This window comes from Pelecanus crispus, chromosome 5 (genome assembly GCF_030463565.1).
Source record: "Pelecanus crispus isolate bPelCri1 chromosome 5, bPelCri1.pri, whole genome shotgun sequence".
Classification (NCBI taxonomy): Eukaryota; Metazoa; Chordata; class Aves; order Pelecaniformes; family Pelecanidae; genus Pelecanus; species Pelecanus crispus.
In genome coordinates, this window is record NC_134647.1 from 44,958,022 (window position 1) to 44,976,099 (window position 18,078).

At 40.7% G+C, this 18,078-nt stretch overlaps 1 protein-coding gene across 1 annotated transcript in view; it reads left to right on the forward strand.

Annotated features, from left to right (window-relative positions):
- The first annotated feature begins 6,056 nt into the window (after positions 1 to 6,056).
- PCNT (pericentrin) overlaps positions 6,057 to 18,078 on the forward strand; it is a 105,653-nt gene continuing 93,631 nt past the window's right edge. Inside the window, exons 1-5 of the mRNA XM_075711194.1 lie at positions 6,057 to 6,110; positions 11,727 to 11,924; positions 13,907 to 13,957; positions 14,894 to 15,073; positions 16,477 to 16,620. Of these exons, the coding sequence (XP_075567309.1) occupies positions 6,057 to 6,110; positions 11,727 to 11,924; positions 13,907 to 13,957; positions 14,894 to 15,073; positions 16,477 to 16,620 (627 nt within the window). The remainder of the gene's footprint in view (positions 6,111 to 11,726; positions 11,925 to 13,906; positions 13,958 to 14,893; positions 15,074 to 16,476; positions 16,621 to 18,078) is intronic.

Here is an 18,078-nt window from a genome sequence, read left to right on the forward strand (position 1 = left end):
TGTAGTAGTCTCCTGGAAAAGCAGGCAGGCAAAAACAGGTTAAAAAGCTAAGCAAAGGCAGATAGGTTTTCAGTGGTCATTTTTTCCCCCCTCCACAGTCTTCATAGAAGAATAATTCCATTATTAAAAAAACCCACACAAGATTGTGAGCAATTAGGGAAGAAGATAAAAGCTTCAGTTTCACTCCCAGGTAAAAATGAGTACACATGCAATGGTCACAGAAGGGTAACTCAGGGTGAATATTTTTCTGTTCTTAATGGTTGCTAGCCTTTCCCCAGCAGCGGAACTAAGCCTGGCCCTCTGTGTTGTTAGTGTCTTCTAAGTAGCTCAGAGTTTTGTGCCTGTAACCTGGTTGCTAAGTTTGTAGTGTCAATCCTCAAACTAAACAAATTAATCTCCAGGTGTAGAAGCTTATGTACCTTTTGTAATGCAAATACCCAGCACATTAGTGGACAAGAAAAAAAGAAATAAAAGCCAATCGTTCTTTAACATAAACCCAGTGCTAGGGGTCAGATTATATGATCTTGCTGATTGATACCTGATAGCAACATTTATCGCACTTTTGATGTAGCCCTTCATAGGAGTTTTCATCACCAGGTAGTAACTAAAAACTCAAAAAATTAAGGAGCATAGCTGGAACTCATCCCCAGATGAGTAAAAGAGTAAAAATGCTATGGTATAACATCCTTTTGCTTACCATCTCCCAAGCAATCTGTAGGGTGCCTCCCTCTCCCAGGAAAGCCCTACCAGCATAAAAAACAGGACAACATTTATCAGGGACATCCATAAAACCAACACCAAGGCATGAGGAAGAAGCCAGGTAGCAGATACTCATTCTCAGTATCATACTTTAAGTCTAGTTCTGCTCCTAAGAGAGCAAAGTTACAATCCCTTCCTTACTTGAAGGCCATAGCAACATGCAGCTGAGTGACTGCTTGCAGCTGGAGTAGCTGATAGATGCTTGTAGGGAGCTGTGTGGGAGCAGCATGGATCACCTCCTCCAGCTGTGACCCACACTGTGTGTGCAATCTGTCCTTAAAAATACACAGGCTGGTAGTCACTGGAGACATTACAGAAACTGAGACATGGACATCCCAAAAATAGCTGTGCCGTGTCAGAGCTGGGGCTCAGCTTTCTTTGGCAGGGCTCATTTGTGAATTCTACGAGTGTCACGGCAGAACAGAAAACCCTCTCATCTGCCAGCAGTTTTACTGAGAAACAGCTCTGTGTACATTTTTGTACTTTAAAACCCCAATAGATTTCTTTTCTGTTATCTCTAACACCTTTGATCCCTTCATCTTTTGGGCAGCTGCAACAGCCTTTGACAAGGAGTTTCCTATTTATCTTAAAATTAGGCATAGTTACGTAAACTGCATAAGTATAATTTACTTAAGTGTCAGGCAAAAAAAAGGATTACATTTAGACTGTTTTAAATCTAGATTTCTGAGAAATTTATTGGAAAACTTCACATAATTTGTTATGCGAAATATATATATGACTGTTCTCCATGCACTTTTTCCATACCATTTGCAACTTACATTCCTGTATCATATTCCCATTCAGGTGTCTCTTTTCTAAGGAAGACACCTATTTAATTCATCCTCAAATAGCAGATTTTCCTTACTCATTGATCTCATAACATGGCTGGGATAGTGCAACTGCCTGCCGGACTGCTCTCATCCCCACCTCTTGGCCTCCACTATTGGCCACTCTCAGAAGGTGCTGCATCAGCTCCACCTTTGACAACACCGTGGCTGTGTGTCTGTTTATACGGCCTCATGTTTATCCTAGTTGCTTCTCTCTGTACCTTTCTAGTTCATAAACCCTTTTGTGATGTGGTGACCAGGGTTGTGGGCAGCATTTGGGCAGTGATGTAGCAAAGCAAAATGCGTTGGTGTCTCCAGACAACAGCAACAAGCCTGCTATTAGTCATTGCTGATGCTGTAGTAGCCTTTTTGAGTGATGATGAATATTGATTAGATGTTTTACCATCAACTGCTTTAATAAAGAGCCCGCTAGAAGTTAAATTTCTAGAGCCTTCACTGCAATATGAATAGGGGCTTACAAGAGAGGTTGGCAAAAAGAACCAAGTATTCCGTTAAAAATACAGCACCAGTGTTAAGCACCTGAGTTGACTATAGAGGAAAGGAAGAGAGAGAGACTTCTGCTTGATGTGAGGGGTATCCCAGAAAAAGTCTAATACTAGGTAAAAAAATGCTTTCCAGCAAATCTTCTAAGGGATCTTTCTTTTCCCACACTTATGGATGCCCTGGTCACAGTGGGATCCCTACTCTAGGGACATCTTGTAACCTGCTCATTAATGACTTGCCAGAAATCTGCCAGCCAGACACAAGAGGATCTTGCTGAAAGGGAAGATACAGTTGCAGTGAATCACAAACTAGGGATCACACATGAACATCATGATGCAAAAGAGCAAAACCAGGCAAATTTAATTGTGCAAAGGATTAACAGGAGGGTTATATGCATCTCACAGGAGATGATTATTCTGCTTTATTTAGCAGCGAAGTCAGAGTTTGCATACTGTGCCTAATATTACACAGGATGGTTTAAGAAAGTCCAGGAAAAAAAAAAGATAAAAATGGTACATTTACAAAGTGTAAGTTCTGAGGAAGACTTGGAAGAACTGTCTTTCTTCAGTTAGTAAGTAGATGGTGAGGAGAGGACAGGCTAGCAATCTTTAAATAAATGAAAAGATACAATCAAGATCAGGGTGGGGTTTTTCTGTCTGAAAAGACTGGGCAAGAAGCATTTGACTTTGTGAGGGAGAGGAAATCCTGATAAAAACAAGAAAAAATCTGAATTACACAGTAAGATAAATGATGGAACAGCTATCTAAGGAAAAACTTCCACAGAAGTTGTTTAAAAACAATATAGAAAAACAACTGTGATGAACATTGTAGGGCTGTTAGACCCCTCCTCAGATACAAGAATGGATTAGATAACCCGGTGAGGTCCATACCAGTACTACATTTCTACAATGTCTTTTATTGATTTTGATACATTATGCCCTTAATTTTAAACACGATGATTTCTAAAACACAATATAAAAAGAACCAAACAAACTGACAGACCTGGAAGTATCTGGAGACAATAAACTTTCATGCTCTGGTTCCACAGGGGCAGTCTTTATCATTTCACTCTTAGAAGAGTGTTTTAATTTATTAAAAGAGAGTTAAAAAATAAAAAAAAGAAACACACACAAAAAAATCACCAGTGGAGAAGCACATATAATTTCCTTCCAATCAACTCTCTGCTTCTACCAGTTGTAATATTGCAAATTAGCAGCTGAGAGCTCTTGTTAGGCTGCTTGGTGGTTACAAGCATTGTAAAAAAGTCCTATCTGCATTTGAAGATAAACATATGAATAAAACTTATTCTACAATTAGAGTTATTTCATGCTGTATTATTAGTTATTTCACTGTCATATAACAATGTACCTTGTTGGTTTTTACTGTTATTTCTGAAAACAGTGATCCTAGTTCGAACCAAATTATACTTACGATTAAGTCTTCTTACTTATGATTAAGTACACAATACTAATCATATACTATACTTATGGTTATTGTCTTCTTATACGACAATGGCAAACCACTAATCTCTGCAAACGCTGCTCATTTATTTGTAGATATGTTGCAGCGGCACCCCAAGTTCTCAGTAAGGTTTTGTTACCAGCCTGATCTTAGTGCAACATTATCAGTGCTACTGCTAATTTCATCACGGTATAAATGACCTCTACTGCTTTTATGGTTATGTCAGGTAGGATTGGCCCCAGCAGAAACAGAGATGATGGCCCCACTACCCTGCCTGGCTGGCTTCAGCTCCCCCACCGCAAAGCTGCACTAACAGTGCAGAACCGTAGTCCAGCTGCTGGCACGATAATTTGGGTAGTACCCAAATGGTGTTGCTGGTGTTGGCTGATAGCCAGCCAGCTGACATGCTGCCGGAGACAGGTCCCTTTCAAATATTTCCACTTGAGTCAATTAAATTATATTAGCACTAGAAATCCTGATATTTTAACAGACAGACAGGAATATAAGAAAATATAATACATGAATTGGTTATTTAAAAAAAAAAGAAAGAATTACCTATAAACCACAATCCATTAAACCAAACAAACATGGCCTACTTATTTTACATTTTTAGCTGGAGCAAGAAGTCAAAGCAGTAATTTATTTTAAACGAGATTTTTTTAAGTGACGTATCAGATTTAACAAAATGGTCATTATAAATGCCATTATATGTTATCTTTTTTCTTTTAAAAAACTTCTTTCTTCTGAGCTTACCAGTTTCCTTTTGTTTCTCAGATTACACAAGCTTTTGCACTAAGAAATTTCATAATTCAGATTTTATCTTAACATTGACTAGGGACAAACTCAGAATCCTGGCTACAGGGTCAGAGGACATGGCAGTACTACCAGGAAAAACAAATAAACAAAAAAACCCCTCAAAACAGCCAAGGGCTGATAAAGCAGGAGGTGATTAGAATTAGCATCAGGAGTCTATCCTCGCTGTCAGATCTGATGTCCCTGCATGGTTTGCTCACTGAAAATTCCACTCGTCTAAGGAAGAGCCAAACTGGTTGCAAGGCAAGCCAACGCATACTGTCCCCTTGCAGCCTCTGCAGTAGTTTAAAACTTAACCTCTACCTTGGCTCTGGACACAGACAGGCTTTCTCATGTGTAGAGAAAGCCTTGCCAACCCTGCCTTGCCCCTAGCCTTCTCAGCTTTCTCTTTGGAGCATTGAGCAAGTACTGCTCCAGTCTTTTTATTGTCTATGCTGAAATACTCACCTAGAGATAGTGTGGGAGACCAGGAGATTTGTGCAAAATGGTTTGTTCTGAGAATGTGAACATGGATGGTGGTTGACATAGACATGGGAAACCCAGACAGCACAGATGCAGTCCATGGGAGCAGCTAGCTCCAGCTCACAACCTGGATGATGCAATGTCCAAATTTGGGACAAAAGCCCATACAGAGAAGAGCCCAACTTAAAGACCAAATGCATGGAAGAGTCCAGGGCTAGAAAAGGGGTTGTCACATCATGAAAATGCTTGCCTTTCCATGTTTCTTAGAAAGAAAAAGCCAGTGTATTGCAAGAAGTTACCTCTGAACTGAGCCAAATAACAAACTTGATTAAAGCATGGGGAAGTAGAAACAAAACAGTGAGATGCAGTAAAACCGAGATGCAAAATATACACAAAAGGTGGACTAGGCATGCTGTAAAAGGTAATATTTCTACACATAAGTTTATAATCAAGCTGGACGGTCAACTCCCCTGCACCAACATTTCCCTCTCTCTCCAACGGATCCGGCTGCCAGCACCGAGACCGGTCACGGAGGGGCAGAAAAGGCAGGTGGAAGGGCAGCGCTCCCGCAGGCAGCCCCTCTTGGGAGAGGGCTAGCCTCGACCCAGGGCGGGTCGAGGGAGCCGGGGAGCCACGGTCCCACACCAGAACCCGCCCAGGCCAGCCCCTTGACGCGCCTCAGCAACGGTCGGGTCAGCTTTCCCGCGGCAGCCGCCCACCTCCTCCCATTGGCTGTCTCCCGCCCCTGGGCGGGGCCGTGGCTGGCGGCCCGTTTGAAATCGGCCATCCAGCGCAGCCCGGGCGGTCAACGGCTACCTCTCCCATTGGTGGCTGCTGGGGAGGGGCGGGCACTAGCGGCAGGGGGGCGAAGGCAGAGGGCGCGCTCCAGCTTGCGCTATCTATCCCAGGAGTCAGTTAGAGAGAGTGGGCGGGGCTATCTTAACGGCTGCTCTCAACATTGGCTGGCGAGCCTACTTAGTACGGTTATTCTCGCCAATTCCCGGAGAGCTTCCACCCTTCCTCGGGAGGGTGGGTCAGCCCCTGCTCTTTTATTGGCCAGCGCTGGCTGCTGCCGCCTCGCGGTTGGCGGTGGAGCCGAGGCGGGCGGGGAGAAAGCGCTGGGGCGGCCATGACCGAAACTTCTGTGTCCCCTCCGCTGTGATAGTTGGAGCAGCGGGTGGCGCGAGCTGGGCCCGGCTGTCACCTCCGGGACGCCGGCTTGCCCGCCGCATGGACGCAGAGGAGGAGGCGTGGAGGCGGAAACTGGAGGCCGGCAGGGCTAAGGTGAGGGCTGGGGGTCCGGGCTTGGGGCGGGGGGGGGGCCGTGCCCGCCCCGGCCTCGCCCCCGGCGCCCTGCGGTACCCCTGGCCGGGTACCGAGCGCGGGGACCTGGCGGGGGGCAGACGCCCGGAGCCGCCCGCGGTATCGCCTCTGCCCGTCCCGGATCTCTTCCCCGCGGAAGACTAGTCTGCTTGCCCTTGCATCTGCAGGTGGTTTATTGGAGAACTGGATTGGTTCGGTTTGTTTCCAGTGATGCTGCTCGCAAACACTTCATGTGCTTTGGGCAGTTATATGCCTTAAGTTAGGTGTACTTTGGTGGGACTGTGTAGGGAGTTCTTATGATGCGACTGATGTATAAAGGTAACATTCTCTTAGTAATTACTGTCTGCAACTATGTGATTAGCACTTGATATGTGTTTACTCATATAAAAACTGCTGCTTTGTTTTGGTAATGATGTTCAAGAAGCTGGTTAGAAATGTTGGATTACTTTTCTTTTAATTCAGTATTTCTGCTGTTTTTTGAGCTGTTATTGTCATATTTCCCTTCTGGGAATCTGTTGCTGAATAAGACTTGCTAGTCTGTAGCTACAGCTTTTCCCTGTTCTTACCATCCCAGTAGGACTGGAATGTAGCTACAAGGGGATAGCTGAGGCTGCACAGGGTGTTGGGAGGTTTGGACAGATCAGATCTTTCAGTGATGTACTGCAGCCTCTTCACCCCTGGTATCACTCCTAGTGATTCTCTCACAGGCATAGGGGCATGGCCCTTTCTGCAGGGGACCTGTCTGGAAACCTAGCTAGTGGGTTCAGAGGTGGCTTGGGACAGCTGTGCTGTCTGCCTCGGATCTTTTCGGCAGTCTTCTGTGTTTCTGTTGCAGCTCCCTCCTCCCAGTGCTGTGCAGAAGGCAATTAAAGAGAGCGTTATTGGGAGGGGAGCAGGGTTGTGGCTGGAGCTGCGCTGAAGCAGCTTGATGGTGGGCAGTACAGCTCCTCCATCCCTGGCCTATCCCGCCCCGGTGCTGTCATGGTTGCCACACACCCTGCTCCTGCTCAGCAGCTCCTCATCTGGTTGCCCTCACAGCCTTCATATGTGCTGTGTGGACACAATCCCCTGTTGGAGAACGATTATGTGATTAGTTTTTTGGATTAATACCAAGAGAGGAAACTTTGAGAGCAGCAGTTCTTCAGGTTGAAAAGTTACATCAGCTGTGGCAAGACTTATGTTAACATTTCTTTTGTAACCCTTCTCTAAGTGCAGTATCTGTTTATAGTTAGAAAAATGTGATAGACTTGCCTTGAATAAGTTATTAGTTCCCACCTGTTGTACAGCTGTTGTTTGCCATTTGGAAAAAAAAAAGTAGGGACTTGCATTACGTTTCAAGTTATGTGTGCAGAGCCAGTGTTGCATTTATTATTTTTTTTTAAATTATGTGCTAAATATCTCTCATCTTACCATTTAAAAAAAAATTGTTAGCAGCCCATCAATGTTGCTATTGCATGGTATCATATACCCGGTATACTGAGAGGAAAGGAAAGGGTTTAGAAAGGCAGAGATGGATGTAGTGCTTCCTCTGCTTATTAAAATGTTACAGAGATCCATTAATTAGCTAGCAGATCATGGGCACCAGACAATTTTCAGAAAACACCTGGACAAATGGAAGCAGTATCCATTGGGGCTTATTAAACACAAAGTTAGTATGTTTGGCTTTGGAAGGCAAACTTGTGAATTACAGATTCCTTAGTATGCTCACACCCAATTCTAGCATGTATGGCTGTAAGCTTGCCCTGTTTTTTGTGTCTTTACTTACATACCTGCAGTTGTAGAGCTAACTTATGGAACAGATGCATATTGGGCTAATTACTGGAATAAATGCACCTTTGGTCTTATTCAGTGTAATCCTTTGCGTGTTCTTAAGCCCATAGTAGGATACGGTCATGCTGCTGAGTAGGTGGGCTGCAGGACTGTAACTTGCTTCAGAAACTTCCTCTGGATAGCTCATGGTTTTGAAAGCTCTTATATAATAGAGCAGTAGGGAAGTGTCCCTCCTTTTTGTTCTTTTTCTTTCCTTTTTTCTTGTTTTCTTTGTGCTGCCCTCCTCATGGATATAAATGCAGTTTTGAAAGGGAGAAATAACTGTGAGCAGGTACAGTATTTCCTTCCTGTGGTGCAGGCCTACAGCAGCTTAAGGTGATCCCATCTCCAGACTAATACAGAAGTGTTCCGTGCTCATCCAGATGAGCTTCCTGAATCATCTCACAGCATCACTGCAAGGGTGCTCACAACCGCAGGGGACAGGACTGTAAGGACAGCTGTGCGTTGCTCTGTTGTAGCAACCTGACTTGTAGCAACCCATGCAGTCATGCTAACTGCAGTGTGATACTGCTTGAATCTGGAGGTGTGAACTACTGTGGGTTCTCCACCCCCCCACCCCCCCTCTTATTTTTTTGTCTTTGGCATCCTTAAATTCTAGTCTGCTAAATAATGACTTGGGAAAGGAATGTAATGGGAGTATCTTCCTCTTTAAACCCGTACTTGCATTATTCTTTTTCATATAGGAATAAAAACTCCATTATTGAAATGCATTTAAGTTATCACCTAATAAGAATGATTCCCACTGTTATATTAATTGGAAATTGTCATGATTTGGCAGCTAAGTACTGACTGTATCGGGTACTTCAGATTTCCATTTTTAATAAATGCAATATTGATAGTCAAGGTAGTAATTGAGAAACAGGACAAAACCCAAGTATTCAGTGCTGCTTTTTTCTCCTTGGTGTTTTTTTTTCCACCTCAGATTAGCTAGTATGCATGTTGGCCATCTGTGCCTGTAGTTACAGACCTGCACGTGCCATACTTCATGTGTGAGAAGTTTTTGCTGTTCCTGCATTTTACAGGGTAGGAGCTCAAAAAGGAGTGCATGTTTTCCAGGAAGTTTTCCTGCTTCATCAGTTTGAGGAAGCTCTAAAAAATGTTTCTGGGTTTTGTCTAAGAGCACTCATGCTTATGTTTACTGTATCTAGGAGGTAGACTAAGTTTTATTTGAACAATCTGTTTCTATGAGGTGCTGATGTGGTTTTCTGCTCTGTTCCATTTTCTGTGAGTATTCCTTTGGTACTGATTTCTGAAGCATGTAAGTCAAGGAGTAAATTATGTGAGAAAGAGGCTGGGGAGAGCATGGGCTGTAGTTTTCCTGTCTGCTGGCCCATGCCGCTGGTGCCAGTCAGCTTGCAATAATGTGGTGGAAGGATGTCAGTGTAGCAGTTAATTGGGGATGGGGATGACACAGGGATCACATGACCCAAAACCTGGCAGGCTTGTTCTTCTATTTCTGGGATGCTTGCATGGTGCTGGCCATACCAATTCAGAGGTGCCTTGCAGTTGCAGCTTTTAACTGACTGGTTCTGGTGAAATTAAGTTGCAGTATACTGGTACCTGCAGAAGGGCTGGGTGCTCTTCTGTGTGGAGAGCTGCTTTGGATGCTGTGATGGACAGTGCTGTGGTGTTCCTGTGGTGTGCTATGTCATGGCTAAAAGTGAAACTTTTACCTTTGCACATGCTGCTAGAAAGCAAACTGAGAATTGGGCCCTTCAAAAGGGGCTTGATGGGATCTTACTGGGATGGGGGAGGATCAGTGTTATACACTTTCTTCATATTCAGACACTACTTCATGTTGGATGACTGCCTGTGTATCTGATGATACCCTTACAATGACACTTAAATTATGTAGTTGATTAAAGGCTTTGGAAACATGGTACTGCCCTAACTAGCACTTTCCCCATCCAGTGATTCCATGAATCTGGAGCATGTTTTAACTCCAGACACTTTCATGGACCAACAAGTCCAGTAGTTCTGTAAAATTTTGGAGTAGTTGGATATTTTTGTGTGATACGTATTGTGATTTCATATGTTTAATACATATGAATGGGAAGAAATAAGTTTTGTTTCCTTTGAGCTGTGCATTTAAAAATTCATACTCATTTAGATGTTCAGTAATGGCAAGTCTTGGTATTTTAATGTCAAGTACTTGGTCTCCCTTCATGAAATCATTAACTGCTCTCTATGATGGCCAATCTCTCTGTCTTTCCTTTCTCATCTTTTCTGGTTGTTTTACTCCTGTTTTCCTTTTTTTTTTTTTCCTGCTTCAGCACCTTCCTTTACTCCATTTTTTCTGCAGGTTTCCTCTTGTTCCTTTTCCCCATATTATCAGGTTAATTAGTGCAATAGCTATTTTCGACATATTGCCATCAGTAAGTGCTAGAGTTAACACATGATTTCAGAGAATAGTATTTGTGTCTCACTACAGCTTTATTTACTGGTCTGTTCATTTTGCTTATTTTGAAAGGCAACAGGGCATCTGGCAATTTTTGTTTAATCTGCATTCAGTATTATTAAGTATGGAAACTACAGAACTAAATCTGAAAAATAAGCTATTTGTACATACACATCTTGAGTCCTGGTAAGAAACTGGTGTCTTTCTGTAAATATACCTTTTAAACAGGCTGTTCAGGGTGGCAGATGTGTAACTGTGTATCTGTTGAGTAGATAAGCAGTTGGGTAGAAGTTGCTATAATGGCATGGGTGTAAGGTGAAATGAATTTAGTTCAGTCCTTTCTCAAGTTGAATGAAAATAAACAGACAAGATTTTTCTGCAAGGTGGCTGTTTTACAGGAAAACCAAGCTGTCAAGCAGTGGATTTTCATATATATTGCAGGTAGAACTTGGCAATTATGTTTACATCCTGTCATGATTTGACTATCTATTTTATCTCATCACAAGGATATATTAACAGTGAACTTGATAACCCATGGTTGTCACATTGGAGAGGGCTTTTTCCTTCTGAGAAGGATGTCAGGATTTATGCTGTGAGGAAGACATTACTTGGAAATGCTGCCTAAACACAATACTAGACTTGAAAATACGATAATCCTTTTTAAGCTGTTTAAGGTGCTAAGGAAACTTGGGTAATAAATTCTGTCAGTGACGTTCTTTACAAGTCCCTGGTGCTTCATAGAGCTGTGATAGTCTGATAAAGTAGAGCATCTGATTCTTCAACAGAAGAAATTAAAATGACCTGGCTTAATTGATTTTCTATTTATGTGCTGTAGGCTGCTTTCTGGCTGGGAAGTTTTGCTGTATTCTCTTAAGGGGGTGACAGGGAAGGAGCATGAGGATTCACTTCTGTTAATTTTAATTTTAAAGCTTACGCTGGCAAAGATTTGTTTTAGATACATTTCTAGGGGTTATTGTTTTGCTAGTCTTGCAGAAAGACTGCTCAATTATTATTTTTTCCTAGTGATTCTAGTGTATTAACTCATTCCTTTACTAATCTGTCATGCTATAATTCTGGATTGTCATTGACGCACAAAGTTTCACTGAGTAAAATTTGATTCTTGTATTGAAATGAGTCTTTAGTACTGGTGTGAGATTTCTTGCTTAATTGCACAGTTATCCAGTATGTTCTGAGTGTGCAGAAAGTAGGAAGATAAAGCAGTTTTTCTGTAGATGTATATATTTTATCAAGATAGGATCTTTGTCACCCATGAGTGTGTTAATCTTGTGGTCCTGCTACGTTTTTCTCACTTACCTCTCCCTCTACCTCTTCCAATCTTTTCTGCACAGTTTGTTTACTTCAGACAACGAAAACCAAAAAGCGACATCACGCAGTCGCAGAAAAAGACGGCGAAGAGGAAGGGCTCGTCTGTCCACACGCATGACGTTCCAAAGGAAGAGTACGCACTAGCGGCCCAAGATGTTGGTAAGGCTATAGAGAGTAAGGCTGAAGACACCAACCTACTAGACATAACAACAGGGACAGAGGTAAATCTTAGTATTTCTTGCATTTCGCTTAACTCCATCTGCAGATAACAAATATTCCAGGTGATTGTTTTACTTAATTGGGTATTAGCTCCCTGGCACTGTCAACTAGCTGCCATTGAGAAGTAAGTAAAGTGATGTGTTTTCACTTGTAATAATTAACTCTCTTACAAAGTCATGTAAATAACTGAAAAAAACATCTCTGTTATATGGACTGGACAGCTGGTATTGTCAAGGAGCTGTCTGCTGTTAGCCTGCTAAATTGAGGTCTTTCACCTTTTGCTGCCATGAACTTTTCTTTGGGCAGACTTCTGGTTATGTGGCTGTGACCCCATGAAATGCAAATCCAGACTGAGTAGATGAGCAAAACTGTCAGGACCTTATAATGCATAGCATTGGTTTGGTTTCGTATTGCTTTGCTGGCTCACATGTGCTTAATGTTTTCTGAAAAAATATAGTCTGTTCCAGCGTGCTTTTAGTATCTGTTGTAAAGCCAGCATAGATGTTACATTGTCTGGCAAATTTGTTTAAAATGTGACTCTGCTTGTGCCTGATGTATTTCAGTATGTTTGTACTGATGACCCTCTAGAGGTAGCCTCCTAGTCATGTGAGTAAACACAGAAACATAGCTTGTGATATGGCTTGAGATTACCAGACATCTGCTAATAGATGTGCTGGTCTGCTTGAATTAAGCAGTTTCTTTCTTCAGCTCACAAGCAAGATTTTTGGTTTTATATCAGCTGTGGATCAGATAGTCATGTGATGCTTTCTCTTTCATTCTGTCTTATAATAAAAATAAGCAAAATGTTGCTTTGAAGAATTCTTTTTTATAGGAATCCAGCTTGCTTCAGAAGCAGTTGGCTAATGCTTTCACAAGCCTCAGAAGTTACAAGGCAACTCTCTGTCTACAACAAACTGTATCTGTCTTGGTCTGGGAGTTTGTTTAGAAAGTAGTTTCCCAGTGCATTTCAGCATGTTGTCTATGCAAAGATTTGTGAGTTTTGGGGAGGCAGTGCCTTCTGCATAAAAAGCAGCTCTCCGGCTTTTGGTGTGTTTTTGCAACATATAACAATAGCATCAAACTAGTGTATTTGCAAACCTGCAATAAAGGAGGATACCATTTGCATGTATTGTCCTGCTTTCTGTTGTAAGGGTATCCCTAGTGCTTTCAGGATATCCTGAACGTAATGTCAGCATTGCAAAGGCTTCTATGAAGCTACATGCCAAGCTGTCTGTACTAAGAAAAAAGCACACAGTGTTCTGTCACTCAGCCATAGCATCGTCAGAGGCATCCTTATTACATTAATATGAACTTGAATTAAAAACCAAACAAAAATCACCTACTGCTTCTGAAGAGCTTATGTCAAAAATAGCTGGTTTGTAAAGCAGATGGAATTGCTTTCTAGGTTACATGGAGAGGGCACCAGTAATCATTGGAAACTACTTTGTGCAGATTCAAAATACGGGGAGGGTTATGGGCTGCCTTTTCTAAATAGTGCTACAGTCATTTTTGTTTTGTGAATTTAGTGAGAGGTAAATATCTTTCAAGATACCAAGCTACGTTAAGCATATGCATCAGAAAATAGTACTGCTGTTGCAATTGTCTGAATGATTTTAGCATGTTTGTTACATAATCTCCTGTCAGTTAGTTACTAATATTTAGTAGTGGATTAAAGAGTGCTCAGCTGTATTTGCAAGCCTCAAAAGCAGAAGATGAAATATTGGATCTCAATGGTGAGACTTAGCCCTAAATTTTAGAGTAGATATTTGTAACAATTTTTTTTTTGCATTTATTTCATTCATTTGACCATGGTGACCAGCTGAGTTCAGCATTAAAGTCAATCTCTCTCTCACTGGTATGTTGTCTCGCAACATGGACATTTCTGGCTCATGTGCTTAAGGAGTTTCCAAAATAATTCAGCTTTTCCTCATGTATCTTTACAATGGCCACAATTTAGTGTTTGTTTTATTTGTTTACTTACCAGGGGAGTGCTGACTTGTCCAACTGGAATGTACTGAATGATGATGCAGCTGAAGTAAGTGTGAAAGAATGTGTCTTTAGTAAAAGACACTGATATATATGTGAAAGAAGAATATGATAAATGGTTACTAAAATGATTAGTTATTGAGCATTATTGTCAAATGTGATAAAAGTGATGCGATTTCACTATTTTACAGTCTAAAACAGGTACTTATCTGTAAGTACATGTACTGGCTGTGAAATTGGCTGCTAAGAAAATTGGTTTTAGTGAAATCATGGACCTTGTCCAGAGAAATTTGAATGATATTTTTAATTGAAAAGTAGTTTCATTCTTTGTTTCATACATTAAAACCAAAAAGTATTTAAAGTAAAATACAAGATACTCTCTCCTCTGTTAGGATTGTAACTGTATGGCTCCTAAGAAACCACAGGATTGATTGGAGCAGCTTCTCTCTTTGTACTTGGTTTTTTGTTTTGCTGTTAAAGGCCATAGAAACTCAGGGGATGTTGAATATTTATTTGCAATAGCTGCTTACACTTGAATTTAATGTTAAGTCAAGAACTTTACATTATTATTTTTCCTATGGGTGGACTGTTCTCCAGTCAGCACAGATGTATGTAAAAACTTTGTTTAATTTTGGTAGTATTCCCTCCCTGCCCACTTGTAAGTTGGAACGTATTTTAAATCCCAGCACGTGTCAAAATGGCACTTTGCCACAATTTGGTGTTGCGGAATCATGAGGCTCTTCTCTCTAATTTACTTTTGTGCCTTAAAGTATTATATGAAAAGATATTATCTATGAAAATTTTTTATTTGAAATTTTTAAGAATAAACAACTTGTAATTAACAAACATTCTATATAAAGTCCCAACATTTAATTACTTTTAAACTAGAATTTTCCCAGAATTTAAGCTTGAATTCAGAGTAATCACAAAACAGAAATGGTATATTGTTTTGGTGAATAAATACATTTTTGTTTCTTTTATGAAGACAGTTACAATAAATTCTGCTGCAGAATACAGTGAGCTTGATGCTAAGATGTGTCGGGTGAAACTAGCTGAGTTAGAGAACAGACTTTTGGAGAAACAGGAAGCAGTTGAAAGACTCACTGCACAGATGGACAAGCTACAGGAACAACTTACCCAGCACAGTGACTCCATGCAACTTCAGGTATGTTTCATAGAATTGGATAATGGGGCTAACACTACTTTATTTTAATCCTAAAAATATTTAGGAGGCAAAACTCAAAATAAGTATTGGTTTTTTTATTGAAAAGTACTTCACCTTGCTAACATGTGCTGCGAAAAGCAGTGCTGAGGTCTTCCATTCACCAGTGTCCAGGACTTCATATTGCTTGAATCAAGAGAGAGTAAAAATAAGTTTGAAATGCTTCTATTTTTAGAGAGTTCTTATGAAATGCATAGTTAAACTCTTCTGCTGAGAAATGGCTGGACACTTGCTATAGTTTTTATTTATAACTTTTCTTACTATTGAGGAGTGGGCCTTTATAGAGAGAACCTGCAAGAACCACTGAGGTAAGTGTAGTTAATCATACATTGAGGTAGGAGCTCAATGTAAAAACATGGGACTTACATATTTTTATAAATACTGACTTTAAAATTATATATTATATATCAAGGTCATGCTGAAAGATGGTGCAACACTCCCCTCCCCCCCTCCAAGTATTGTTCAAACTATTGAAAAGGAAGTACTTAATGACATGTCAGTGTTTCTGTGGATAGGCCTTAAAGCCACTTTTCATGGATGCATCTAGGCTCCTATTCAACTGTTCACGCAGGATGGCAGATACCACCACCCTGATGACTTTTTCCCCCAGAGATCATTCTTGCTTTTTGAATATTTGTAAACACTTGTGGCTTTTTGGTTTTGGGGTGCATTTTTTTTGTATGGGCAAATGATTAAGTAGGATAAGTTAAACTTCATTAAACTGACATGTACCTTCCCCTCCCCCAAAATAAAAAAAAAAATATTTCGAATTCCCTTTCTCTAGCATTTCTATGTAAAGGTGAATTATCAGATGCTTCTGAAGAATAGTTACTTCCCCCTTTACATGTTGGTTTTCTGCTTTTAGGACTGGGAAACAAAGACATTTCCTGTTGGTGAGAAATAAATTGAGAAGGTTAATGTGATTAACATAAAATAGGATTAATGTATCCCATATCTTTAGCTTTCTCTCTCATGGTTGAAAAGAAGAGCTGACAAATAGGAAACAATTTAGGGGGTGCTAAATATTCATTATATCCTGTAGAAAACTTGATTGCTTTTACATCAATAAGAGCTACAAAATTTTTAAGTAAAAATATTTATTTCAATACTGGTATCCTATCATTTGTTTAAAAAGTCATTTTTGATTAGGTTTGTCATCTCTTTGAGATCAGTGTAAGGTTCCTCTTTCAGCATGCCTGACATAGTGTTTGGTCCTTTGGTGCAAGTTTGTTTAAACTTAATTGTAACTATAGACTCTAACAGCTTTGCTTTAAGAAAACTTACTGGGTTCCTAATATGTTAAGAACATTTTAATTTTAAAACTGTGCTTCTTGTGATCCATGTAGGAAACTACTGTTCAAGAGCAGAATGAAGTCATCAGGAAACTAACAAGCCGCCTTCAGCAGGCGAAGAAGGATCGGGATGACCTACAAGAGGAGGCTTCGTGTGTAGCTGATCAGATCCATGATTTACAACTTCAGTTACGTCAGGTGTGCCTCTCCTCCAATTTTTGTTTCCTTACAAAGAGAGTGAGAAGAGGTTTGGAATGTGCATACTGAGCTTATTGCATAGCTCTTCATAGTTCAGTTTGCAACGCAGCAGTGAAAATTATTTCAGGGCAAGGCAGAGTTTTCTCCAGTTGCTAGTGAGAAGTCCTGGCGATATCCCTGTATTTTCCACTTACTTGCTTGTGTAATGTCTGGGAGGTCATTACACTTCTTTGTCCATCAGTTTAGCCCTTGTTAGGGAATTTTACCCAATATTGTTAGTGGTTTGGGATCTATACACAACAATCACCGTAATGATACGGGCTTACATGTTTTCCTTGCCTTTGCCAAAGAAAGCTCTGAGTATATGCGTGGGCAACTGTAACAGCTCGGCTGTTACACAGAAACTTGCTATGTTGAGGTAATGTGACTTGGCTAAAGAAGGAGGTTTAAAATAACCTGAAGATGGTTAAGACAGCTCCTGTGACACATAGGAACCTGCTTCACAGCAACAAGTTGATCATGGATCTAATCCCTGGATAATGAGATATACTTTAAAAAAAAAAAAAATTAAAATACTTTATTCTTTATTGGTGATGCTGTGTGTTCTACTGGCTATTTTCTCTGAACATCTGTATATTTGTTGTCTCAGGAGCCTTGTAGTATATGCCAAAGAGTAATATTTATGTTTACTTAGCATTTCAGGCTTGCAAGATAAGAATTGTGCTAGGAGGGATTACATGTCTTAAATGTCTGGATAAGAAGGGGGTTTAAAAAAAAAATAAAAATAAAAACTGGGAATTCCTGAAGTCTGGGGATTATCTTGAAGGTGTTGCTCATGCCCTGGAAAATAAATCTTCTGCTACATGAAATTCTGACTTTGGAAAAGAACAAAAAATACTGCTTTCTATGTACAGTTCTGACTGCTATTGACAAAATGTGCGGTAATAGTGAAAATTACTTTACAGATGATTGTTGGGATTTGCTCCATAAGCCATTGTCCTGGTTTCATCTGGGATAGAGTTAATTTTCTTCCTAGTAGCTGGCATAGTGCTGTGTTTTCGATTTAGTAGGAGAAGAATGTTGATAACACACTGATGTTTTAGTTGTTGCTAAGTACTGCTTATGCTAGTCAAGGACTTTTCAGCTTCCCATGCTCTGCCAGGTGCACAAGAAACTGGGAGGGGGCACGGCCAGAATAGTTGATCCAAACTGACCAAAGGGCTATTCCATACCATATGACGTCATGCTCAGTATATAAACTGGGGGGAGTTGGCCAGGGAGCAGCAATCACTGCTTGGGAGCTGTCTGGGTATCGGTCAGCAGGTAGTGAGCAATTGCATTGTGCATCACTTGCTTTGTGTATTATTATTATTATTATATTGTTATTATTACTACTACTATTACCATTTTACTTTATTTCAATTATTAAACTGTTCTTATCTCATGCCAGGAGCTTTT